This window comes from Tetrao urogallus, assembly GCF_951394365.1.
Source record: "Tetrao urogallus genome assembly, chromosome: 16".
Taxonomy (NCBI): Eukaryota; Metazoa; Chordata; class Aves; order Galliformes; family Phasianidae; genus Tetrao; species Tetrao urogallus.
Genome location: NC_136829.1, coordinates 6,475,697 through 6,502,452, shown reverse-complemented (window position 1 = coordinate 6,502,452; position 26,756 = coordinate 6,475,697). Strand labels below are relative to the sequence as shown.

The 26,756-nt window shown below is 36.9% G+C and overlaps 1 protein-coding gene across 1 annotated transcript; it reads right to left on the bottom strand.

The window, feature by feature from the left end:
- Positions 1 to 442: 442 nt before the first annotated feature.
- On the bottom strand, positions 443 to 20,822 carry NCOA3 (nuclear receptor coactivator 3; the record flags this gene model as incomplete). The annotated part of the gene is made up of 21 exons (XM_079543182.1): positions 443 to 478; positions 2,676 to 2,817; positions 3,352 to 3,526; positions 3,728 to 3,950; positions 4,395 to 4,499; positions 5,413 to 5,709; positions 6,491 to 6,662; positions 7,163 to 7,289; positions 8,024 to 8,263; positions 8,820 to 9,008; positions 10,076 to 10,211; positions 11,027 to 11,907; positions 12,151 to 12,536; positions 13,425 to 13,572; positions 13,902 to 14,042; positions 14,826 to 14,951; positions 15,205 to 15,393; positions 15,953 to 16,127; positions 17,088 to 17,188; positions 18,477 to 18,649; positions 20,725 to 20,822. 21 exons carry the CDS (start codon positions 20,820 to 20,822, stop codon positions 443 to 445), a joined length of 4,260 nt encoding a protein of 1,419 aa, XP_079399308.1.
- Positions 20,823 to 26,756: the final 5,934 nt, after the last annotated feature.

The following is a 26,756-nucleotide window of genomic DNA, read 5'->3' as shown; positions in this document are numbered from 1 at the left end:
CAATGAACAACAGTGCAAAAGCACCATGTATCTTAAACATTTCTGGGTCGTCCCTTATGGAAATGTACAGGTTTGATTCACTGTAACTGCCTGAGACCAGAGAAACTGCAACAGGATCTTCATCTCAAGGAACCAAAACAGGAGGGGAAAAAAATAACTGTCAGCAAATAATACAAACAAATTTGTAACCAAATTTGAATGCTAATACAAGAGAAGCCTTCTCAGAAAAATACATTCTTCACTATTAGAACAATCCAATGAGGTGCAGACATTTGGTTAAAGCGTGGCTTAATATCCTGAAAGATTTATGGATGTCCCTTAACAAATATTTTGCAACAGGGAGGCTTCTTTTGAAGAACATGTAGAGTTCATTAAAATTGCCCAAAAAGACAATCTGCAGCCATCAGCTGAAAAGGCAAGGTAACACAGCAAGACGTGACCGTCATGACATCTCAGAGCGCAGAGCCTTTTTGTCCAACTGCCAAATGTAAAAATAAACGTAACAAAGTGCTCACAGGTGGAGAAAGCATTGAACAACTGGTCTTTTATAAAAAGCTACATGTTAAAGATGTAAAAATAAATGAAGTGTTGAAGACCAAAGACGGGAAAGGTGTGGGCCAAGGTCACCCAGCTTCAAAGTCATTAATTAAAAAAAAAGTATTCTATTTAGACCTCAACTACGCTGAGTTTACAGAAATCAATTTAGTTAAATATTTAGCTTCACAAACTCTGCAAAAATGAGTTAGTGACCTACAAAAGTCATATATATAATACATTATCTTAAAGAACATATTTACAAAATTTATTCACAAAGAGAAAGACTGCAAAATTCTGATTCAGACTGCAGTGCCTTGCCTTGAGTTTTCTGGAGTTATTTTCAAAATGATGAAAGATTATTGCTCTGATTTCCACACACAGAAAACACACTATGCAGTCTTTTCAAATAATTTTTAAGAGATTGTGTTTGAGAAGGAACATGAGTACACCCTACCTTCATATTAAGTCCTTATTAAAGATATTGCATTAATCCATTATATAGTCTTCTATAAAGTGCACTCAGCTGCACATCAATATGTAAATATTAGTCACAATTGCATTTAAATAATTTAAATTTATCATCCTCTCGTTTTACCCCTTGGCATCAATTGACAGGATTTTGGAATAATATGTGCCAATTCATTTTGCACTGATAACTTTGCCTGGGAAATCCTGACTCTTGGGGGGTAGGGGATTAAAAGCAGCATTTATATTAAGGAATTCATACAAAAGAGTCAAGGCTAGGAACTACATTCTCTGTCAGATATTCTTATGAGAGAAATCAGAAAATTCTTATCACTGTGATTTCTCCAGGCACTTTTGTCTGCCTGTAGATGAAGGGCTTTGGATAGCTACAGTAAATAGACAAGGTATTTCAGGGCTGGCTCTACCCATCATACTTACTTAAACGCCATTGCCAAATTCACATTTCTAGAGGCAGAGCGCCAAAAATATTTATGACTTTTTTTTGTACAACACAATATACAGTAATACAGACTGCTTCTACTAAAAAAGTCTGTTTCTTCCTCAGTGAAATAACTTAGGACATCGTGGTGATTAGCAGGAAAAATCACTTCCATAAGGCCAGGACCGTTGCCATGAAGAATGCGGAACTCTCCTCTGTAACACTAGTGCATCTTTGTAATGCTCCGCGCATTCTTGGCTGGAGATCCAGGTGCAGGTGTCAGCAGTATTTCTGTTGAAGAAAGGAAAAGAGCTTCATCAGAGAAAATTAAAACAACCTTTGCTGGAAAAGCTGGCTAATGTGTTGCATTTTGAAAAGGAAAGTACTGATAGTCAATTTTTAAGCAGAATAGTGTTATAGTTTTCCATTTTTTAAATAAATGTGTAGAAAAGAAATGCTGTCCCAGAACTCCCTACACACATTCTTTGCTTATCTTCACTGATATGACTGCTGTGACGTGGCTGTGGAAAATCTGACATTGCTCAGTCCTTTTCCCCAATTTATAAGGGTAAGGCCTCTCATACCTTATTTGTCTTGCAGAAGTCCTCAGGTTACTTCAGCCACTTCCCCAGGTACCTCATCACAAAATTTCACAAGGTCCTGGTGTAACTTATCTCAATATTATATTGCCCATTCCTTGGTATTTTGTGGAAAAATTACAGCAAAAGTTTATTTTGTACTTCACCCTTCTTTGCAATATAAGTTCACTTTTCCGTTAAATATGTGGCCTAAATTTTCCAGTGTCTTGCTATGCACACATAAAGTATTCTCAGGTAGTGTAAGAGTGAGCATCATCACAAGCAGCTTCTAGAAAATACTGTACTACCAGGGAGGGTTCTTAGTCCACCTCATCTTCCTCAAGTTGCCTTTCACAATCCCTGTGTTCTGCTTTCTGGGTTTCTCCAGGCTCCCTTTGTTGCAGTCCTTTGTGCAGTTTAAACTTTGATCCTATCTGTGATACTTCAAAGATAACAACTTAGCACTGCTGCTTAGGTTTATTATGGATTTGATTACAATATCACAAGAAATAACATATTCCTTGGGACACACAACTTGTAAGTCCACAGACATAAAGGCAAACAGAACAGAATTGTGCCAGAGGAATGACTTTGGTATATCATTCTCAATTGGAAAAGAGTCGGCAGTTCATCACTCCTCCTTATGTACGACTTACCTGGTCTGGACCCATAGGCATCCCTGACATAGGCACAGTGCTGATGTTCATCTGCCCAATGTGGCCACTGCTGCCATTCATGTGCATCATACTGTACGTTGCAGGATTACCTTGATGGCTGAACTGCTGCTGTGGGAAAGAACTGAAACACAAAACGTCAACATTACATTTCAAGAAGTTTACTCATCGTTATATTACAGCCCCTGCTCCAGCTGCCCACACGTGAAAGAACTGCTACCAACAGAAGCCTAAAACTATTGCTGTATTTACTTCTTTCTGCTTAGTCTATTTAACATAGAAATAAAAGTTCCCCTCCAAAGAGAAATTCCAAATTTTTAAATACATGCAGAAGTATGTGCACACATTTCCTCTTGTACCTTAAGGCTGTACCGTACACTCTTAACACTATTCTGTACCACCACGTTTTCCACAAGTTATTTTTCCAGTATACAATGAATGAATGTTGTTTCCAGCTGCTGCAGAGATCCAATACAAACAAATGGAGCTGGGTACATTCAATCTGTTGATTTCAAAATCCAGAGCAGGATCAAGGACAAAAGAGATGTTAGAAATACCATTATATTTCCCTCTTCTAGATCCTCTTCCTAAAACAATTTAACAATGTTTCTCTGGGCAAAATGAAAGACAGTTTTTGAGCAACAGCTGCACATTTCACCTGCTCCTGGCCATGCTCCCCGACGGCCAGCCCTTCATCTCAGGAGACTGGTACATGGGTGCTGTCTGAGGATGCTGCATCATAGGATTCTGGGAAGGTCCAATTCTTGATGCTATCATTGGATTGGGAGGGCTTGATACTCTACCATACGCAGGGTCAGGCTGTTGGCTTATTCCTAATAAGACAAAGAAAAATTCCCTTCAATTACTTAGCACTCTCAGTGTATTTTCTTACAGGAGGGGAAAAAAAATAACCTATTTTGTAGAGTATTTTCAATTTTTCAGAATGATCAGAATTTAGCCAATTTGGATTAATAATAGAAGGGAAGAGAACACCAGACAGACATAAAAAAAAAATCTGTTATTAGTACTTGTACCATAATTAGGTGGATAGGAGAATTGCTGTGGAGGAACTTGAGCCATTGGAGGGCCAGTCAGACCACTATCTATGCTTCCTGAGGCAGTCACATTCGGTGGTGGACTGAAGGCCTGAGGTTGTTGCTGCTGCATCATCATTGCCATCCTCTGTTGTCTAAAATGATGACTTATTAGCTCCCTGTTACGCTGAGCCACCATTTGAGCATTAAGAAAACCTTGCTGCTAATGCCCAAAGAAAAGAAAAATCATATTAGAAATTTTTTTTCAAAACAAGTTGTCAGTCAACCACTATGCTCACACTCTGAGACGTAGTGTAACTGTTACCAACACGGAAAGTTAATAAATCCACTGCTAGTAAAAAATTATCAAAATATAAGACTAAGGCATTAAGTTGTTGTAAGTACTCAACAGGTGATGCAGTAGTCTGCTATTTCCTACATGGAAAAGAGTAGCACACTGCATTGACAGCATGGAGCAATGAACAAACCCCTCAAGTCTCATGAATAAGAAAACTAGAGAACTCATCTTTTTTCACCATTATAGATGGGAAGGAAAAAAAGAAAAAATAATGCTGTCATACCAAGAAAAGTAAGACCCATGCTCTGTGAAAGATGTGTCTGTACAAAAATGACTGTTGCAGAAATGGTCGGTGCAACACTTACTTACCTGTGATCCCACCTGTGGCTGCATCACTGGTCTCATCACTGAGCTATTACTACTGCCCGCATTTTCCATTTTCATTTCAAGCGCTTGACGGGTTTGATTCATAAACTTAGAAAAAGATATTTTAGCAGTGTTAGTTTGAAAGCACCAGTACCTGCTCAAAATACTGGCAACCACTTTACCCACCTCTTGATTAAAGAGCAGTGGTTAATTTTTCTTTGTTGGATACACATGAAGCACCGAGCTATTTATTATTAAGCTCAAAACAGATATACAAAAAAACCCCATTCAAACAGTACAGCTCTTAGGGGCTTTATTTTTCTCTTCAAATTAGCACTTTTTAAGAACAAATATAAAGCACAGCATCTCTTTGTTCCCAATCACATTATGGGCAGAAGGTTAGTATTTTAAGCACAGCTGCTGGTATGTTTCTGTCTCCTTCCATCTCCCTCACAATACTGCAAATGCATGCAGCTTGAATTAGTGTAATGGAACAGTCAAGACAGAACACACTATTTCCCAAGGATTTAACCTTGCCATTCAATGTCACACAGCACTCTCTGTTCCCTGAGTTTTATTTATAAATTTTCCATTATCTAAACCTTCACCACATCCAAGTGCATTTCCCAATGGCCACAGCACTTCTTTCCATTCAGCAGTATATTCCATACTAAAATCATATTCAGGGAGTTTCAGAAGAAAAACTAAATTTTAGCATGGACATTGAGATCATCCAGATCTATGCACTACAAGATTACTGTTTTAATTAGCAAAAACTTGCTCTGCTGCCAGAACCAATTCAATCTGTAGTGAGGTGGATGAAAGATAAATACTTGTCCCAATAAAGGTTCTTTCACATCTACAGGTATTGGGCAGACAGTGTGAAAAGCACTGTTAAAATAAAAGTTCCATTCTTAGAATCACCTGCTGTTGTGCCAACTTCTATATTCGTGAAGCAATACAGGTTAGTGCACACCTCGTTCTGAAAGAAGACAGAAAAGTAGAAGCAGGAAAAGATTACCTGCTGCCCCTGAAGCCTCTGCTGGAGCTGCATGCGGAGCTGCTTTGGTGTGTTGGTCCGAGGTCTCATTGCATTTGCTCTAGGATGCATACTTTGAAGTGGAAAATTGTTTTGTTGGCTCATCTGATTCATCACGGAATTAAAGGATGGCTGCTGTCCCTGGATGCTATTAAAGCCTCCTGGCAAGGCTGTGCCCTGCCCTTGGTAGGGCTGACCATACAAAGAAGGCTTTTGGTCAATCATCACTGCGGATTCCTGACCTTGAAATGAATCTTGCTTGGGTTCCAAAGTTTGCCCCTTTAAGAGATATAAAACATATATTGCTATTGAAAACACTGTCAAAGTATGAATTGCTAAAGAAACAACGTAACTAATGCATCATACAAAACCCAGTCCTTTCTTGAGTAGAAAACAGCATAAGCAGATTACTATCACATTTGTCTCTGGGCAAGTGAAAAGCACAAGTGACTATTAATAATTTACTTGAAAATCATTTCTGCTGATCAGTGCTTGCATAAGCAGATCAGTATCATTGTAAAAGCCTTCTGCTCTTTTAAACTGCAGTTTAAATCATGATTTTGCGTTTTCCAGTGAATTCCAAAGTACTGAACAGAATTTCTTTTTTCCTATTTGCTAGTCATGCAAATTCAAGCTGAAATTGAAAGAGATAGAAATATTCTATTCGTTAACTGCCAGTGAAACATTTCAGTCCCAGGTCAGTTATATTAAGGAAACCTAACTCATTCTCTGCTTACCGATTACAATGGTTTACACTACCTGAAAATATTTTAAAAAACTATGTACCAAGGCAATTGATAATAAACATAGATAAGAGGATACCATTTCATTTACTTATTTAACTCAAAAGAAGTTTAATCAGTACTTAAGTTCTCCAATGAGAAACATTACTCAGAAGAAACGTTTCCAAAGATTCAGAAAAATGGACACAAGAAAGTGAAGCCACACGTGTAAATGAGGAGGCTCTCTTCACTTTTTTTTTTTTTTTTTCCCCACCAAGAACCAAAATATCACAGGCTTTTGGAAAAGAGAAAAGTGACCAGGATCTCTTCCTTCTTACTTGGTTTACAAGATCAGGAATTCCTAGAGCTCTGTCAATTTCTTCCAGGCTTGTGACATCCGTATTGCTCAGCAATGTGTGCAGCTGATCCAAAAGAGCCCTTTCATCATTCTGGCCTTCCACACTGGGTGTTGCACTTAAGAGGTCATCCAAAGAGTTTCTCACTAATTGTCTATAAATATTTAAAAAAATGCAACCATGATGGTCTGCAAAGGCATTTGCTTAGCTTTCATACAGTACATTATTTATGTACATATTGGCAATAAGTACTATAATCACCCAGAAGACTGAAGAACTTAAGGCCCAAATTTAGGTCCTGAAATGCCTAGGCAACTGTCAGCTAGCCTTGAATAGACATAAATTTTGTCTTCTCCTCGCATCTAAATATTAGCTTCTGCAGGTGCAAGGAAGACAATTTCAGATTTTCCCAACTCTTTTCTCCCTGCCTCTCAACTCAAGGATTGACTGATTTTGTTAGGACTGCCTTTTGTGCAGCTGGTTTAAACAATAACCATCCATTTGGTGATAGAGAAGAAGCAAAGCTGGAGACACATTTTGACTTTCTTTATCCCCTCTGTATATAATGCATTGATTTTTTTCCAGGTCTTAAGTGCTCTTGATAAACAGTGAACAGTCACAGTCAAACTTTTTAAAAACTTTCATTAATTCTACCTGTTTTGTAAACCCCGTGATGCTTGCTCCATGGACAGCATGTTGTCAGGCCACGATCCTGGCTGGCTGACTGGCCCTGGCTGTCCGTAAGGATTCCCCCCCATACCAATGTTAATCTCATTTGACCCTGTAACGTAAAACAGTTGTTTTTAAAGCAGTTGTTTTTAAAGCAAAAGGTGTCACCTTGCTCTCCAGTGTTCACACAAAGCACTGTGGATGATCACACAAATAGTGAAGCAGGCTTCAAGAGCCTTCCAGTAGCATATTTCAAAGTGCATACACATATATAATTGACACTTAAGATGACTTCAGAAATATGAGAGACCCAAGATTTAAATATGAGTACTTAAATGAGTACCTGAATTTCCAAAGTAGTTTCACATGAAATTTGGACAATCCATGTGAGATGAGTTTTGAAAATCTCAAGAAAAAGCTTTACAAAAAACAATCCTGATCGCTAACAAGTTCATAGCAAAAAGACATTTCTGTTAAAGATTATTAAACTAATTAGGTAGTGCAATTAATTAATTTGATCAGAATACTAATATCTTCATCTAAATCATAAAAGGCATCTAGTTCTGGGACTTTATGAGAGAATTACTACAATAAAGAAATAAAAAAAATAAAGAAATTATCCAAAAATGATCTGTAAAGTCAGCTTGAATAATATCTATATGAAATTGAACACCAGAAAATAACACCAATGCCCCAGTTAGGGGAGACCCATAATCTTAACCTCAATAAGTACAGTCTTCAGATGAGAAGCTACAATTGTACCAAAGCAAAAAGATTTTGATGATGAATGCCTTGCTAAAGAAACTGAGACAGTGCAAAGTATCCAGGAAAAAGTCAAGAACTTACTCATATGCATCATTTGCTGTTGTAGCATTGGTCTTGTCCCAGGGATGCTGTTAGAACGGATGGGCAGCCCAGGCATAGAGCCACCCGCTGTGGGTCTGGGAAGGGATGCACTGAACTCAGCTCCTTGTCTCAACATGGAAGCAGAACTCGTAGGTTCCAATCTGTTAACCTTCGAGTTTGGCAAACCCCAGTCTCCTGATTGATGTTGATTCATAGATACACTCCTGTTGGGAGTACTTGCTATAATGAAAAGTGAAAAAAATAATGTTTTTTCATCGAGAATGTACAATGTGCTTTTGTTTTATAATTAACTGGATTTTATGTCTTTTTATGTTTGCTCCTTTTTTTGTTTTGTTTTGTTTTACCAGCAAGGACACCTTTCAATGACAGTGCAATTCACCTAACATCTACAAAAGCAATTAAAGCTTACCGTGCCATGTTTAAAATAATCAAACATTTATATTGATCTAGATATATTTAAAAATGTTAATGACTGACTGGCATTATGACTTATTCTTGCTTTTATATATCAAAAGTATACATTAAATTAAAAACTCATAATAGCCCCAAATCATTTAACTATTAAGTAACAGTAAAGTACTGGTAATGATATACAGATAATAAACAGCTGCATTATTACAATTTTAACTAGGGATAATATTGAAAAGTATTTATATGCTGATTAAGAAATATTCTTTAATGTTTCTTCTTCCAGAGCTCATACTATAATCTTGTAATGTTCTTAACTTTAAAGCTTTTTCTTTTACAATACAAATTACTTGTATAGTCAACAAACCAATATTTGCTCCAAAGCTTTCCTGGTTTTCAGTCATCCTTGGACTTCCACCCATCAAGTTTTGCTTTTGTAACATGGAGAACGCATTGACATTCCTCACTGAAGCACCTGAGCCCACAGGGCTGTCTAAAGACATGGCTCTGTTGAAAGGCGGACGGGCTGTCTGCACAGACTGAGGACTCCTCATACCTGCTAAAGAATTATATATTTTGAACAGAAAGAACCATTAGCAACTTACATAAATTGTATCTACTTACAGGTATGTATTTTTGACCTTAAACAAGCCAAGAATAGCTATTCTGCTTATATTCTCATTGCCCATATCACTCTTTGAATACATACTTAAGATATTGTACAGGCAAAGCCAAATGCAACTCCTTTTGGCCCTTGACGTTAAAAAGTTCATTTTAATTTACATTCCACAATGAATCATGTTTCTATCATTCTGAAATACACTAATATTACAGACACATTCATACACATGAGTAGACTCAACCAGCCTTTGGATAAGTGACACGGAGACAGAAACAAGGCAAACAGCTCCTTGTTTGAGTCAGATGCAATCCGGAAGCAGTATGGCTTTGAGCTCTTCACACTATGTGGATTATTAGTGAGATCAGTGTGCTCCACAGCCAACAGTGTCAGTGGCCCTAGATGTACTTACACTTGATTTCACATTTTTCATTATTTCATGATCCACCTCCTTCAGTTACCTCAAGCAAACTACAACCCCATATAATCAAGAGATGACCAATGTTATAAAAGGAACTGACAACTGTAGTGATACTGGTCTCTCAGCAAGGTTAATCCACTCTATTACTCAGCTTCCTATTACAATGGATCATTCCTTTCAATGTCACAGATTACTGATTAAGATTTGCAGGTCACAAGATGTTTTCATATCGAGTAAATGAGAAATCAAAGGCTTGCCATCAATCCCATATTATTTCCCTACATCTGCAGGGAACACAAACTCTATTTCAGTTTACAACTGACAAAACATTTTTCCTGATGTCTTGCCTCTGAGAAACCCATTACACAATCCCTGAAAAAAAACCCACAACATCAGGAACTGAAGTTACCTACAACATACACAGTGAATAAAGTTAAGTGCTGCTACTTTGCGTTCTGTTTGTCCATGAAGATACAGCAGATCAGAATGTATTCTCTAAGGAACTGAAGATGCGTTATGTTTACATCAGGTAAGAAGAAAGCCCGAATTTTAAAACAAAGTGATTTTAAATGAAATTCCTTACTCAGTGGAGCATTTCCTTGAAATAATGCTTGCTTTGTTCCAAAGTTACTTCCACTTGTAGACATAGCATTATTATAAAAGTCTGAACTAGTCAGATCCCCTAAAATTGCATCCAAATTATCCAAGTCTCCACTCATCTGAAAAAGAAGCAGTAAAATAACAAAGGTTATTTATTATTGTACAGATATCCTTCAGCTTTTATTTAGTTCCTCACTCATCTTAAATGACTGTACAATCTTTTAATTCACTGGCACTACCTTAAGATTCCTCCCAGTTTCCAAAGATCTTCTAATATCAATTAGCTTATTTTTTAGATTTTGTTCATTTATTTTTGACAACGAGAAGCAATTGGAAGCACAGATAAATAAGAACATTTTTTAATATAAAAATTGCAGTAAATTATTGAAACAAATACGTAGATATTTTTTAACTTATACTTATTTGAGACATTTTCTCTCATTTAAGGAAAAAAGTACTAGAACAAGTGAATGAACTGCAACCAACCTATTTCTATTTTAAGCATTACAAGCTTTTGTGCATTGCTTGCATTTTCAAACTGAAATTATGTAATGTCTGCTGGTTCTGCCTTTTGCTATTGCATTGCCAGCTAATTGTGGAGGCAGTTAACAGCTCCATTTCCTAATAAGCCATAAAGATAAGCACATGCAATGAGAATCTGCTAAAGATTTCATTTTACATAAGGATTTGCAAATGCATACTACCTTAATCGTACCATAACTTAAAGTTTACATTACTCCAGGACCACAGTACAGCACATCTGGCTATATATATATCCCACAGTTCTATCTGTGCTTTCTCAGTTACAATAAAACCTGAGCATGTCCTTTCCCACCATTTGCAAACACCTCTAATGGAAACATTTACACATTGTCCTTTTACCACTCACTGCAATGTGAAAATACTGCCTTGTTCACACTACATTACACAGTACCTCTTCTGTTGGTTCTGATTTTATTTTCATCTCCTTTTCTTGACTGGAAGTAGGAATAGTAGAACTACTGCACTGTCCCATTTTATTATCCACATTTTCCACTTTTGGCTTTAACTCCTTGGAAAGCGGATCCTTAACATCATCTTTATCTAACAGGTATCTTAGTAAAGCATTGTTTTCTTTCTTCTTTGGGCTCAGTTGTTCCTGTTTGACTGTACCTTCTCCACACGGGACTGTATTACTAGTGTCATGATATGTGTCTTTACCAGTAGCTTCAGCTGTTATTTTGGCAACCTCTGCAGGGGAATTACCATTTTGCAACAATTTATGTAAAATCCTATGCTTCTCTTGCAGGAGTGACCCATGCATATTTGAGGAGGAAGACACCCCTCCAGATGTTGATGAGGAAACTCCTGAAGGACTGGTAACATTGGTAGAAGATTCCTTACAGTTAGAGTCCAAAGGTGAATTTGATGCTGCAGAATGTCCTCTTTCATCTGAAGAGCATGTGAGTAGCTGAAGCAGCTTTTTATGCCCTTTGCTTTCAGATTGTCCTCTCTGACTTTCAGACGCATCCAGACTTCCCTCTTTACTATCTTTTTCACTAAGGACATCCCTGCTGTTTGATTGGCAGATGGAACTTTCCACTTGATTCTGTTCACAATACAAGCCTGAAGGGCTTTTGGAGTCCTGGTTATTTGCTTTATTTTGCTGAGCTATGCTCACATTTGGAGAACTATCCAATTTTGGACCTGGTGAAGAAAGCGTTGATAGAAGGGAAGTTCCAACCCCCTCACTAATGGCTTGAAGAGCACTAAGAGAACTGCTAGAGAAAGTGCTGTTGCTGGTGTTGCTGGCAGATCCCATTGGAGAGTGCATACCTGTATCACAAGATAGAGATCAAACTTATTAGATTACAGCACTTTTTGTATCTACCTTTACTTCAGTATTACGTGTGACTGCCACACTGGGTTAAGTTCTTAAAAATAAATTTTTACCACAAAATTAGGTACACTAAATCTAAGTAACGTGTCACAGAATTGTTAAAAAGGATGACAAATGGAATGCACATAAAAGTGAGAAAAGAAAGCTTTAAAAAATTATTTATAGTAAAAATAAAGTACCTGTAACTGGAGAAAATTGGTGTGAATTCATTTTTGGACTCCCTCGATTCCTAGTAGATATCATTAGATTCTGTTGGTTGGAAGTTAAACCAGGACTACCATGTGGTGGGCTGCTTATATTCAACCCATAACTGTTGCTCTGATAAGCAGAGGATTGCATTCCTGGTGCAGAGTTCACTGGTCCCATATTACCAGGGCCTCCATATCGAGAGCTACTCAGCTGACCCACTGTACTGGGATCTCCCATGCCGTAGTTCCTGTTCTGCATTGGCATGCCTTGACCAGGTGACATGTTCATAAGACCAACAGAATTTGTATTTCCAGCCACTGTTGTTCTGATGTTTTGCCCAACTGCATTAGGATTTGGTCGATATCCATTTTGCTCTCTGTAAATTCAAAAACATCCCCAGAGGCCCCAAGAAAATGAAGTCAAATCTTATTCAGAATCAAGTGCTTCAAAGAAAGAATAACAGGATAATTTTTTTTCCTATAAGACCAATGAGAATTCAAGCATCTCCACAAAAACACAACTAAACTATGTCACTCATTCGTTCATTACACCTTCATGTAGATTTAGTTACAAGCATATACAGTATCATCACTGCAGTGCAAAAGCATTCTGTTTCTTCATCAGCCATTAGTTAGATTTATCAGTTAAAACACCCTTTTTTACTCAGCCTTTCTGAGTCAACGCACGACACTATTCTGTGCACGCTAATGATACCCTGAAGAGTCTCAACTACTCATTTTTCAGCATCTGAAGGTATTTTACTGCCAGAAGCAGAGAAACTCCCCCCAGAGAGTGGCATTTCAGTTATTCTTGCAATCAACAAGAAAAGGTCACAGGAAGCGCTATTTAAGGTACATATGAATCATCAGTAATGCATCTGATGGGGTGGGCTGTGTTTTCAACTGGTGTGCAATTAAAAACAGAAAGATAAAGCATGTAACTAAGCATTTCTATTTCCCCTCAATCATTATATATGTTAACTCCCAAAAATAATGAACTCAACCACAAGCTTCACAGAGAAACAGGGGAAAAAACCTCTCTTTTGACTGGGACTGTCATTCTGTCACACAGGTAAGTTCAGAGGCTGTTGAACAAAATCTTAGATTGACACATTTATTTGCAACTCTTGCTTCCCAAACATTCTTGTTCAGTTTGAGTTGTAATTAAAATATTTTGGCTCAGTCTTTTTCCAGGTATCTTCAACATCAGATGTATTTTTAAAAGCTATGACATTTAGATGACAAACAGACACCAATGATTTCACCTTTGAAGAAAGTGGGTAGAGACAAATCCATGGCGGTCATTCGTTACTGGATTTCTAAACACTTTACTCTTTGTTTGTGCTGTCACTATAGTTCCATCCGCTAAGGAAAAGCGATACAATGGTGTTTCAGCATGACCTTGTGTATAAGCTGTGAAGGGAATACAGAGAATCATTCATATTTAAAAGCACAAAAATTGCTAATATGCACTACATAGATTTTCAATAAAGTACCAGGAAAACTATCAACACAGGCACATTAGAAAACCAGAAGGAGTAACTTCTGTCAGAATTCCTGTTTCTCAGGAAGTCATCCTTCTTCAGGCTGCACATAGGTGTTCACAACAAAAAGGGTAACTAAAAATATGGAAAAAAAAATGAAGATAGGCAGAATTTTAGACTTTTTGTTTTTCAGAAAAAAAAAAAAAAACCCAAAACGCAGCCACTGAAGCAGTAAGGACAAACACTGCAGATTTTCACCTTCATGATAGTGGCGTTTGTTGGACCATGACTGTCCATCATTATGGCATAAGAACCTCTGAATACACCGGCGAATTGTATCCTCAAAGCCAGGTCTCATGGAAGATCGTAATGAGTTTGTGTCAATGTTAACAAGTTTGCCTGTTGCAGGAAAGAAAATATGCAAGATGAAATCTTTGTGACTACACCAACTATCATTTTGTATAAAGGCTCCAATGTCACCATTTGAATTTCTCAGCCTAACACCAAACTTTGAATATAAAAAAGTTACACTTATGAATAATCTGCCATACGAGAGTATACTGTTGCTTGTTAAAATATCAGCGTTCAAGGGGATTTAGATAACGATAAGAGAGGAAGTTCAAACATCTTCTGGTTAATGTCAGAGCTTCTAGAAAACATACAGCAACTTTGTCTCTGGTTACAGGCAGCCAAGGGATGCCCAGACTGTAAAATTCTCAAAAATACTAACCAGCTACATGCAGAAACAAACACCTTAAAAGTAAATCTAAAATCTGAAAAATCCCCATATAGATGATCCAAGTACATCAATTTAAACACCATAAACATTAGCTCACCAACTGCAGAAACATACAAACACTCTAAACAACACTCATTACTTTCAATTATGATCTTAAATATTTCTTATGTGTGAATAAAAGCATAACAAAAACACTTCAAAATGCTGCCAAGTAAAGAAACAAGTAATGTTTTATACCAACTTGCCAAACAAAGCCATACTAGCATATAGAAAGAAAACGTGTCCCACTTCTGTCATTGCACTCCACTGCCAACAACGGTATATTGCACAAAACAGCTAGGAATCTTGTTATGAATTCTGCTAATTACTACAGATAAACAAGTAGTTTACATACTTCATTTATACAAACCAAGAGCACATGGACAAAAAAGTTACCTTAATACCTTCATCTTGAACACATTTCTCACCTGAAAGATCATGTCTGGTAATGAAGCTCTCTGGATTTGTTGAAAACACTCTTTCTGCAGTTGCGATGCGACGTGCCACACAAATCATACAGGACTGTAAATCTGTATTTAAAAAGAATTTTTTTTTTCCATTTTCTCTCCTGTTTTATTCTGTAATATAACCTTATGAAATAGCTGAAGAAGCTTGCACTGTTTAATAGAGGTACATAAACAATGAGAATTTAGCTTCTTGCATTGTTTCTAATTCATTCAAAAAAGGGACTGCATAAACTACATATTTCATCATAGCACCAAATAACAAAAAGCTCTACTCAGAGATTCCATTTCTGCACAGCAATTGCACAAAATTTCCTACCTTCCCCCTCTTCCATTATAGCTCTTGGCTGAGATAAAGCAAAGCACTGCATTGTTTCATATCTCTGGCGTGTATCCTGGTGGCTGCCTACATCTTCCAAAAGATCATGGGGAGTTTTCACCATCATCCGACAATTAAACGTATGACTCTTCTGTCTAGGTGTGTCATTGGTCCAAGCAACTCCATTAACTTGGAAGAACACAGTAAGAATTCATGATTTTCAGATAAAATTCATAACCAATTTGTCTTAACTTAGGTAACTTGCTGCTAGATTAGAGATGTTAAAGAATTGTAAGATGCTTTCTGAGTATACAATCAGTTCTATAAGTTGGGAATAGTAGGAGTGCACATCAAGTTAAATTCATTTCCTAACATGATGATTGCAGTATTACTTAAAGGAGGGCTGAAAAGTCATTTGTTAAGAAGCCACATTTAAAAAACAAGCAGTTCCCTCAGCTAGTCACGTAGTTTTACAGAACATGTTCCTTTAGAACCCTTGTTTGAAGGTACATGTAAACAAACTGCAAAGGCTAAAGTACAGTGTTAATTTCCAGCACATTTATTTCTAGTGGTGTGCTTTAGTGAGAGCATACTATACTTCTCAAGATTAATATACTTCTGAAGTCACATTTCCTTTGTAAAAGTAATTTGTTTTGTAAGGTCATCCATCACAAATTGGTTTGGTGTTCTTCCTCTTCTGACTGTTTGCAAACAGCTTGATAACAGGCAGTATGTCAACTTTCATTACCTGAAGATTTAGGTAAGTTTTTAAGGAAGTCCTTCCGGTCCTCTTCATGCAAGATAGCATAGACACTTGTATTAACCAAATCTTCCTGTTTATATTGCAAATACTGTGTGACATTTTCTGACACAAATACTATGTTCCCATCTCGATTGACAACGAACAGGAAACCGTCCAATGCCTAAATAGCAACATAGCATATGAGACTGCATAATTCTGAATATAATTTAGTTTAAAAACTCTGTGGGTGCTAAAAGCCAAGTCATAATACATGCATTTATTTTCAAAAGTAGAAATGAGTTTTCACACTTTTCTGCACAGAAAATGGAATGTGTTAAGGAATGATTTCAATATCCCAAATCTGCTCATTTGTTATTCAACTGAGATTTGTCACAGTGATAACCAGCCTTATTTTATTCCTTCTTTATCTGGAAACAGGCTAATGAATTGATAACACTGTTTGTATAGCTGGCAAATTGAAATAAGAAGAAATGTAGTAGAACAAGTGGTGAAAATACTGTATTTTCTTAAATGAAAGAAAATTTCAGCTTTATTTTTTAAAAGTTTCAAAAATGTCTTTTGATGCACTTCATGGGACTGATTTTTTCAGCAAAAGGAAAAAAATATCTGCTATGTTTAAATATTTATTTATTTATTTATTTTGCTTTTTGTCAGTTATTAGATTAGCTTACTTGATAGCAGTGGGTGAATGTGCTCCATGTTTCAGAAATAAAAGCAGCAATACACATCACAGATCCCTACTCCTCATAAAACCTCATTGATTTATTTAGACAGCTAACCCTCAAAGCAAAGAAAAAAATATTCCTCATATTGCTAAGCACATCTTTAGTAGTAATTTACTAATGACTGCTAGAGAAAGTAAAGAACTAGAATATGAGAAAAAGCCAAAGGCTATTCTATTATTTCCTTCCACAGACCATTTCAGTGAAATTAAGAAAACAAAATGGATTTTAATTCTGATCCTTTCAAATTGTTATACAAAACTATGTCTGAAAGGGTCAGAGATAAAATGTTCTTTTATACTATTTCACTATAGGATTGCAGGCTCTATTGTAGTAGTTTCAGCTGCTCTAAGTATTTATTTTCCCTTGGGATTTACTAAGTTCTAATTTGCACTTGCCTGTAGTAAAAGAGGTCCCAAGGAGTCCTTATCAATAACTCCTTGACCTGTGGAAGACACATCAGCTTTCTGAACATCATCATCATTGGAAACCGCTTTTCCTGAAACCCAGAAGATGTATTTCAGTAAAGCAACATTTCATACAAAGCCTACATTTTAGTATTAGAAGGTAGATTCTGGGAACTATGTGAATTAAGGGCAAAAAGAGAGGCAGTAATGAGAGAGATGATCTCATATTAGTAGCTCCTTATGACCAGATTAAAGGACATGACTACATAATACCAAACTTTTGTGATCATCTGACTGATGGATGAGTTTTTCAATGGCCATTAAACTCACTTCTTAGCACATCTCTTCTTGCTGGTTTTAATTTGATTATCTCATCATCACCAGTCACAGTCAACAGAACAGTGCCATCACCACTGTTCTACAAACTGCCTTTGGCTCATATTAATGTGTATATGCGCATATACACATATATATGTGTGTGTGTGTGCATACGTATGCTTGTATATACATACATACAAACATATATATATATATAAGCAAAGTTACATTTTAAGAATCAAAACATCCTAAATAAATAGCATTACTGCAGGAAAAGGTGCAACAATCATCCACATCAGGCAGTAGAATTACAGAAAAGAAACAGTAAACTTTTTTCTGTGGATTGTGTACTAAAATATAATAATTATTACACTAATTATTACATTAGGTTACATTAGAAATACCTTAAAAACAGAAGACATCATTTCAGAATTGTCTTAACTTGTCTCTAAAACTGGCAAATAATCACTTGATATCAAACTATATCTTACTGCCCAAAGGAAATATGTACACATGACAACTTAGTCATTTGAAGCACAGATACAGAAATATATGTAGCCATTTGAAATATATACATATTCTATCAGTATGCATTTTATTTTTTTCTGTATACTTTTCATATCATACCACTTAGGTTTACCCTCACCAAAAGAGATCAATGAAACTTGATGTATTGGAATTTGTTTATTTAATTGTCCCTTAACGTGAGAGGCAACTGTATTTGGTATTCTGTACCATGAGATGGCACAATACCATCAATACTTAGTTTCACTGTGGGCCAGCACAGGCTTAACTAGTATTTTCAGGGAACTTGTAAGAAAGGCCACACACAATTTTAAAGCACTGATTTCCAATAAGGAAAAGTAATGGCAAACAGTGGCTTACTTTTAAACAGCACGTTATTGAAAGCACGTTAAAGGTTTGGTTCAAATAAAAATCTGAAGTATTTTTCAGTTATGTGCTATTATTAAAACAATACTGGATTTCCCGTGTTACTACTGCTTTGAAAAAGGAATCACAAGAAAATGAACGTATTTGTTTTGGTTTAACAGGAAATTATACCTTGCTCCTTTATCTGTCGAATCTGTCTCACAGTTTCTTTTAAAATAGCACATTTGTCTGGTTTGACATTGAAATTGTCAATGTCACTCAGATTAGCAGATATCAGTTCAGCCAGTTCTTCAATGTATTTGCTTTCCTGCTCACGTCGACGCTTTTCACCACTGCAGGTCAGACTGCAAACCAAAAACATTATACATATACTTATATTCCATCATATACAAAAGCTGTGTTCACACCATGAACTTCAAAATATCTCTCCTAACACCTATCTATTAAACCTAGCTGGTAGCCGTTCTAGCAAGAGGAAATCTGAAGGGCACTTTGTGTACGTTTTACACTGTTATTTGTTTTTTGTAGTCCAGTGTTTCCTTATGTTGTGATTTTGTTTTCTAAGAATCTTAAGTACCAGTTTATCTAAAGAGGATATGAGAAGGACATTCAGCTAAAAAAATCCTCCTGTTGAGTACTCCTTTTCACATAACTGTAGAAAGCAATGCAGTCTCTTGTCAGCCTCCTTTTCTGCAGACTAAACAGTCCCAGCTCCCTCAGTAGCTCCTCACAATTCCTGTTAAACCAAGACTGAGCCCCAGGGAATACTGCCAGTGACTGGCTGCCAACTGGACTGAATTCCATTCACCAGGCCTCTTTGAGCCTGGCCAGCCAGTTCTTCAACCAGCAAACTATGCACCTCTCCCCAAACCACGAGCAGCCAGCTTCTCCAGAATACTGCAGGAAACAATGTCAAACACTTTACCAAAACCCGAACATCCACAGACCTTCCCCCATCTACTAAGTGGATCATCTTATCATAGAAGGAGATCAGGTTGGTCATGGACGACCTGCCTTTCATAAACCCATGCAGGCCGGATCTGATCACTCAACTGTACATGCCATGTAATGACATTGAAGATTATTTGCTCTACAGCCTTCTCTGCTGCTAAGGTCAGAATGACAGGCCTGTAATTCCCTGGATCCTCCTTCCTGCCCTTAGTCACATTTGCTCACCTTCAGTCAGCTGGGAAGTGGCTGACTGAAAGTGGCTTGATGAACACTTCCGACAGCTCCTCCAGCACACGTGGATGAACTCCATCCAGCCCCACAGACTTACAAATGTTCAAATGATGTAAGGGAGAGGCTACTTAAATTTCCCCATTGGATTATAGGATCTTCATCTTGCTCCCTGCCACCATCTTGTGGGACTGGCCCCTGAGAACTGGTCTTACTAATAAGGACTGAGACAAAAAATGACATTAAGTACCTCAGTCTTACCCTCATCTTTCATCACGATATTTCCTATCACATTCACTAAAGGATGGAGATTCTCCTTAATCCCCCTTTTGCTGCTGATGTACTGATAAAAGCAGTTTTGTTGTCCTTTACTGCACTAGTCAAACGAAGTTCCAGTTAGGCTTCAGCCCTTCCAACTGTCTCTCTGCACAACTTGACAACAGCACTGGAGTCATCCTGAATTGTCTGCTACTTCTGTTGGAGCTCATAAACTCTCCTTTTCTTCTTGAGTTCCTGAAGAAGCTCTGGGTTAGCCAATTTCTTACATGATGGAGGAAATTGGCAAGGGACAGTAGCTAAGTATATAAAAGGGAGAAATACTGGTACATGTCTGGTATTTTGATGAAATTGGGGACTGTTTTAAAAGGTTTTACTGTATGGGAACAAGAATACAGAAGGCTAACAGAACTGTTATGTGTAACAGAAAGAAAAGAAGTGAGAGGGAGATTGAAAACCGAGTCCCTCAGATAAGTGAATTTCTGACATATTTCGAAGAGGAGAAAGAAAGCAGCATGGAATACCAAAACTCAAGATAAGACTGCAGAGAACAAGTCTGGAGAAATGCAAGTCAAAAAAGCAGTGAACTTATTCCAATATTCTGTGGTGACTATAACTTCCAAAATGAGACATGCCAAGTCAATTATCAGATGTAAGACACTGACTTTGTAATTTATGTGAAGCAACACGCTTTTCTTCCTTAGTCTTATAATCACAGCTTCAAACAGTGAGTTCTTATACATTCACTCCATTAAGATTTATGTAAGTCTATTTAACTGTTCATAAGCTTTGGCAGATCTGCAAATTACAGTATACTTGGCATTTTCACAATCAAATTCAGCTTAAAGAATTTTTCAATTAAACAAAATGATTAGTTAGAACTCACACTAAATTGCTATGAAAACTAGAAAAATAGTTTTAAAAATCCATAATTCAAAAAGCAGAGAAGACTGAATAAACCTACCTTGCACCTGGAGTATCACAGGGCAATGGCTTGCGTTTCCTTGACTCACCGGTCAAGCTATCCAAGGAGTTTTCTCCTAATCCACTCATCCTGACCATACATCAGCAACTAAAAGTAATAAAATAAGAATTCATTTAATTTACTATTTCTCCAGGGTAAAAGCTCCTAAGTACAGTTAAAGCAGCAGTTACCTCGTTTGAGGTTGAGGGAAAACATCCTGTTACACCACTAGGTGACAGTATATCGCCAGATAACGGCAGGAATAACATTTTCTTCAACCAAGCAGCTGGATGAGGAGCTATTCATTCGAACAGTTTCAAAAACACGTTACATAAACAAACTATGATCGTGCAAAAAGCAGTTAATTATCTGAAGCTGACGTCTGACAAGAACTTATGACTCACAAGGTCTTATGCCTACAGACATCATGCTGAGGCTGAGTCCAGAGCTGGTGACAAACATCCCCCCCACACTGGGGCTTTCCCCCCACCCCACAGCTGCATTCCCAGTCCCAGAATAACGCTGCAGTGCTGAGAGCTATTGCGGAAAGAGAGCTCAAAATGATAAGGCTTGAGGATGGCTCAGGAAGGGTATGGACACAGGAAATGTCAGAAGCCAAGCGTAAGGAAGAAAGATATGCTAAGTAGTTGAAAAATACATTGAAATAAATAAAACATTTTAAGTAGTTGAAAATTCAGCTTGGCTGCCTCAACTTTCAGCATTTTTGTGGAATGAAATTTGGCTTGCATTAAATGATTTAGAATGGGAATGTCACTTCTTGTGTAATATTTGCCTGTATTGACAGGTTCTGAACTCACAATAGAATCGAATAGAACACAAAGTTATTACATTTTGTCTGTGGAACATGATAGACATCACAGCAGTTCTACTCAAGAAGAGCTTTCGGTGCATACATACCAAAGAGTGCAGGAAGAAGGAAAATGTATTAATTGATGCAGCTTTTTTTCCTTCTATTGCACTCAAGTAGGCTATGGGAGCTTTCTCCATCTTGAAACTGCACATACACATTTTCCTTCCCCTCTCCCTAAAAATCATTTTCTCTCTATAAGCACCTTTACAAATTGAAAAAGCACATAATGTCTAGAACAACTACAGCTGCTTAGCTAAGGAAATTCTAGAAGCTTATTTGCACTACATATAGATTTACAATATAAGTTAACAGGCAAACCAATTCTCCTGCTGCAGGAAACCTTAGCAAAAGAAGCCATTACTGAGTAAGTTAATAATGAAATAAATCATCAGTTAAAAGGCATCAGATGTAATGTTCATCTGTTGAATATGAACCTGTAATTTCTAATGCACTAAAGGGTTTTTCCCAAAAGATATCCAGCCTTTAGGATGATTATTTGTGGCTGGGTGAGTGGGGGGTAGGTGTTACTCAAGTTTAGAAGAAAGCTCTGAAATGCAGCATTTAGAAGTTAATGTTTTGATGCTGTTATATCACTAAAAGCATTTTTTTTTAAAATGAACAAAGCATTATTTCTGGCCTGTACACCTGTAATGTTAGCTAGATAGCCGGTGATAGAAAGACTCCTTTACTAGTTATGTTGCACAGTCTCTTTGACCTAAGGAAAGTATTTTCTTTAAAAAAAAAGTACATAGTGAAATCTTTCTCACTTGCTTAATGAAAATACCTGTATAAGCTAGCTTAATCTGAGTCAGTTATTACATAAAACTAGGAAAATGTAAGATGTACAAGTTTGGATAAGTATTAATTACCCAAAGCATAGATACTGTAATCTTTTGTCATACCTTACTACTCAGAATATCTGAAAGTTAGATATGACTTAATGACTGTCATGAAAAATCTGACAACCATTCTGCTATTCTTCTACCAAGTTGCAGCTAAAACTCAAAGTGTGGATGGTGAACCTAATACATAAAAAGATAATTAACAGTGGGACTGAATTACGAATCTGAGCTCCAAGTATCAGTATGGTGTTACGTATCACTACGTGGTGTTATGTGCTTTTTGGTGAAACCTGTATGTAGGTTTGTGCTTAAGTTGCAGTAAGTCAGAACAGACGATTATATGTGAGGAAAGAACACTGAATATCAGTTCAGTGACAACCAACTAGATTTTTTTAAAATGTATCTGTCCCTGGTTTATATAATTTATAGACAGAATTACTCAGGAATGCCTAATTTTAAAGCCACGTATTTAATGACCAATAATTCATATATGTATGTATGTATGTGTATACATATAGCAGATATATATATATCTGCTATTCCAAGTTACCAGAACCAGCATCTATTTATAATTTCTACAAACACCCATTACTACACTGGAATATTTTACTTATTTCCATGAAACATTTTGTAAAATAAAGATTACACTCTATTTAGCTCTTCAAAACAGTTGGTAATAAGCCATACCTTGTTCTGTCCAATATGAATTTTTCAAAAGAAATTTGGAAACACAGTCCTAGCTCTCACCAAATAATTTAAAAGACAGGCATTTGTATGAAATGGAATGTTAAAATTGAATGGAAGAAAACACAACCAGAGCACCTAAGTTTACACTTAACACAAATGTGAGAAAAACCAAGATTTCATCAGCAGTTAAAAGCCTTCAAAGTGAAAGACATTAAATCCATTGCTTGTAGCAGTACTGAACTACTACATACTGATCCTATATCCAACACTAGAGTGTAACCAGAGGCAGCAACGTCTGGATGAGCTGGTCCTCGCTTCCACGATTATTTGCAAATAACACTGGCAATAGTGTGCAATACTATTAGATTTGCCTTTTCAAACAAAGACTTAAATTTTCTGTAATTTTTCTCATACAGCAAAAAGAAACAAGAAAAAGAATAATAAAGGTCTTCTTGATCATCAATAACTGTTTGCCTCTATCAACTTTTTGCTATAATAAATATACGTATTCATGGCATGCAGCACACTTGGAAGCTCTTATGTCTGAGCTGATTTCTTGTTTGAAGAATTCACTAGGGAAAAAGCATGAATTGCCTCTTAGCATTCCCTAGAATAAGCCAATTATGAAGAACTAAATCAAACCAGTCCTTTTCAATGAATCATGAAGATGATCTGAAATTTGTTTTTAATTATATATAATTTTTAAATATTAAATATAATAATCTTAGACATAATTCAGATGACTTTTTAAGACACCAATTTTAATAAAATGACTTACTCAGAGGAAAGCCCTAGATATTTAAATGTAATTTGCTGTAAATAAAACTAAAGGCGTTTCATTCAGCAGTTTCCTATTCTCAGTGAAAAACACATTTCTTACTTACCTGACCTTAACAAACATTCAAGCACAGGATGCTTTTCATAGGGTCCCCAGAATCAAAAACCATTTTAAGTCACATCCTGAAAAACAAAAAAGGCTCTACATGAAAAAAAAAAAAAAAAAAAAAAAAAAAAAAAAAAAAAAGAAAGAAAGAAAAGAAAAAAAAGCTGCATTCCCATTTTTTCTTTTAATCTAATATTAACAATCTCACCAGAAAATAAAATAAATACTGTTCATTTACTGTAGCATGAAAGAAATTTAAAACTCATTTGTATTAACTGTAAATGTCACCTCTGGTATGTGCCAAACAGCTAACAGTCTGAACTGTAACATCATAGATACCTCCAAGATAGATGTCCTTTCATATAGGAATAGAAAATGTACTTTTTCCTTTAGAGGAAATCTAAAGCAAGAGTTGATGTTTGATCTTGGTAACTTAAAATCTAAGTACAAAAGACTGCAGCCCTGAATTAATTATTTTGTGATGATTGCCATGCAAAAAGTTCAGTGCTCATCCATTCTGTGCCAGCTTGAGCACACTGTACATAACTGGCACGTGCGAATAACAAACTCCTTTCACAGCTATATACACTTGGTTTTCTGTTACCCTGTTTTCCTATGAAATTCTGGGACTGATTAATCCATATTGCCATGCATTTTATAGAAGGTATGATTAAGTGTACTAATTAGTGAGATTCTGGGTCTCTACAGAGAATTAAGGGAACTTAGGAAAAGTTTCAAACAACAGCTGTGTGATTGAATTGATTTACTGAAAATTGCTTAAAGCACTAGGTAAAGCAGAGGCTGTTCAAGCTAATTAGAAAAATAAATTGCTCCTGGGAAATATTTATGAGACATTCACATGTAAGCACACACCATAGGCCCATACGAATCAAGAATTTCAAAATGGATCCTTCCAGTCAGACTACTTAACAGCTAATCACCAGTAGGCAGGTAAAGGAGTTTTATTCAAGTACCTAATTTCTTAAGAAAGCGAACTGAAGCTTTTCATATCAACTGGTTGCATTCACATTCATCTGCTGCTCTAACCATCCCTCTGACAATGCTAACTGTAGCTTTGTTTGGATGTACTAGAATTACCAATGAGAAGGCTGATTAAGAATATAGTCACATAAGAGTAAGTAAGCATCAAGAGTAAATTGTCTACTCATTAAATACTTCACCAGCACCATTTCTAGCTCTATCAACCTCTGCTAATCACAGAAACCTCAACAAAGCCATGCACACAAAAAAGGAAAATCAAACAAAATCCTAAGATGCAGTGTCAGAAACATTTGTTTGGACAAATGAGTGAGAGAAAATTAAATCCTTCAGCTGTTGATTCCCACAAAAATGCTGACCAGTTGTACACCACACCCAGCTACAGCTTGCCATCCAGCTTCACAGGGATGCTATTACACTAGCAAGGGCTACTCACTGATGTTTCTAATGGACTGAGTTTATGGAATTAGAAGAAAACCTCCATCACATTGACAGTGTTGAGTATGATGTGAAGCAGAAGAACAAAGACCTCAAGGATTCTGTATGACTGGAAGTGCAAGGGGAAAGGGGGGAACTCTGAGAAAGCAGTATGCTGAAAACCCCACAAGGACACCTCTCAAGTAAAGATTCACTATACGGATGCAAATATTTGAGGTGCTTTAAAAGAAGATGAAATACAACTTCTCAAAAAGCACTGCGGTAAAGTAACTGAAGGAAGCTTCTGAAGAAGCCTACAGAAGGGCCCTGGAAGGATTTAAGGGCATCTAGAGCAGTATGTGCTCTGGTCACACACTGCAAAGGGCCATCATTTGGGAACTGTCACCTAGCAGGGCAGATCCAGCATTCCCAATTCCATTCTGTGGGCCAGCACTGAACTAAAGCTAGTTGAAACACAGAAAAGAAAATCTTACCTTAGTGTAAACAAAATTTACAACAAATTTTGCCATAGATCAAAAGTAAATCTCAGACCACAAGTTACTACCACTATAGAGGAAACAGGATATTAAAATACTGTAAGTCATTACATTATCATCTACAAGACTTAAATGTAAAAACTTAAAATTTTTGAAATTTAAAACACATCCTTCTTTTTCAACAATACATCTCCTGCTCATGAAAGCCCAAACACAGTGCAGCTGACCATTCAACACTTCTGTACTTCAAACCTACTGCTTTTGAGTACAGAGATTACAGACAATTTTCTAACATTTTAAGTAAAGAACATTTTATTTCAACAGGGTTGTCTGTTCTGCTTCAACCAAACCAGCACAGCTTACTGGAAGCAGAGCAGTGCAGCAGGTGAATGCCAGTCTCAGTGTTGCTCTGCTGAGCGTGGCACTGGGGCTCAGCAGAACACTTCCCACCGGCTCTGCCCATACCAGTACCACTGCCAACACGTGAGCGCACCATTTCCTGTCTATAAGCTGTTCAACTAAAAAGTAAGGCTGTTCAAACAAAAACATCCTTCAGTGTATTTCAGTGTCAACAAGCTCAACACGCTGACCTTTGGCTCATTTCCCCACTTGCCGGATGAACTCCAGAGGTACTCAGCTTACCCATGCAGAGATGGGGCACACAGCACAGCCCAGCTATCAAATGTGAGTGTACAAGAGGTCAATCCAATTTTTAAAACACATCACAGGAAGATCACATCAGACTTTGGATGGAATGACTAGACAATAAGCTGTGTTACTGTACGCGGCACAGAAGTAACAATATGACATATTCAGAGCTGAATGTGCTAGACACA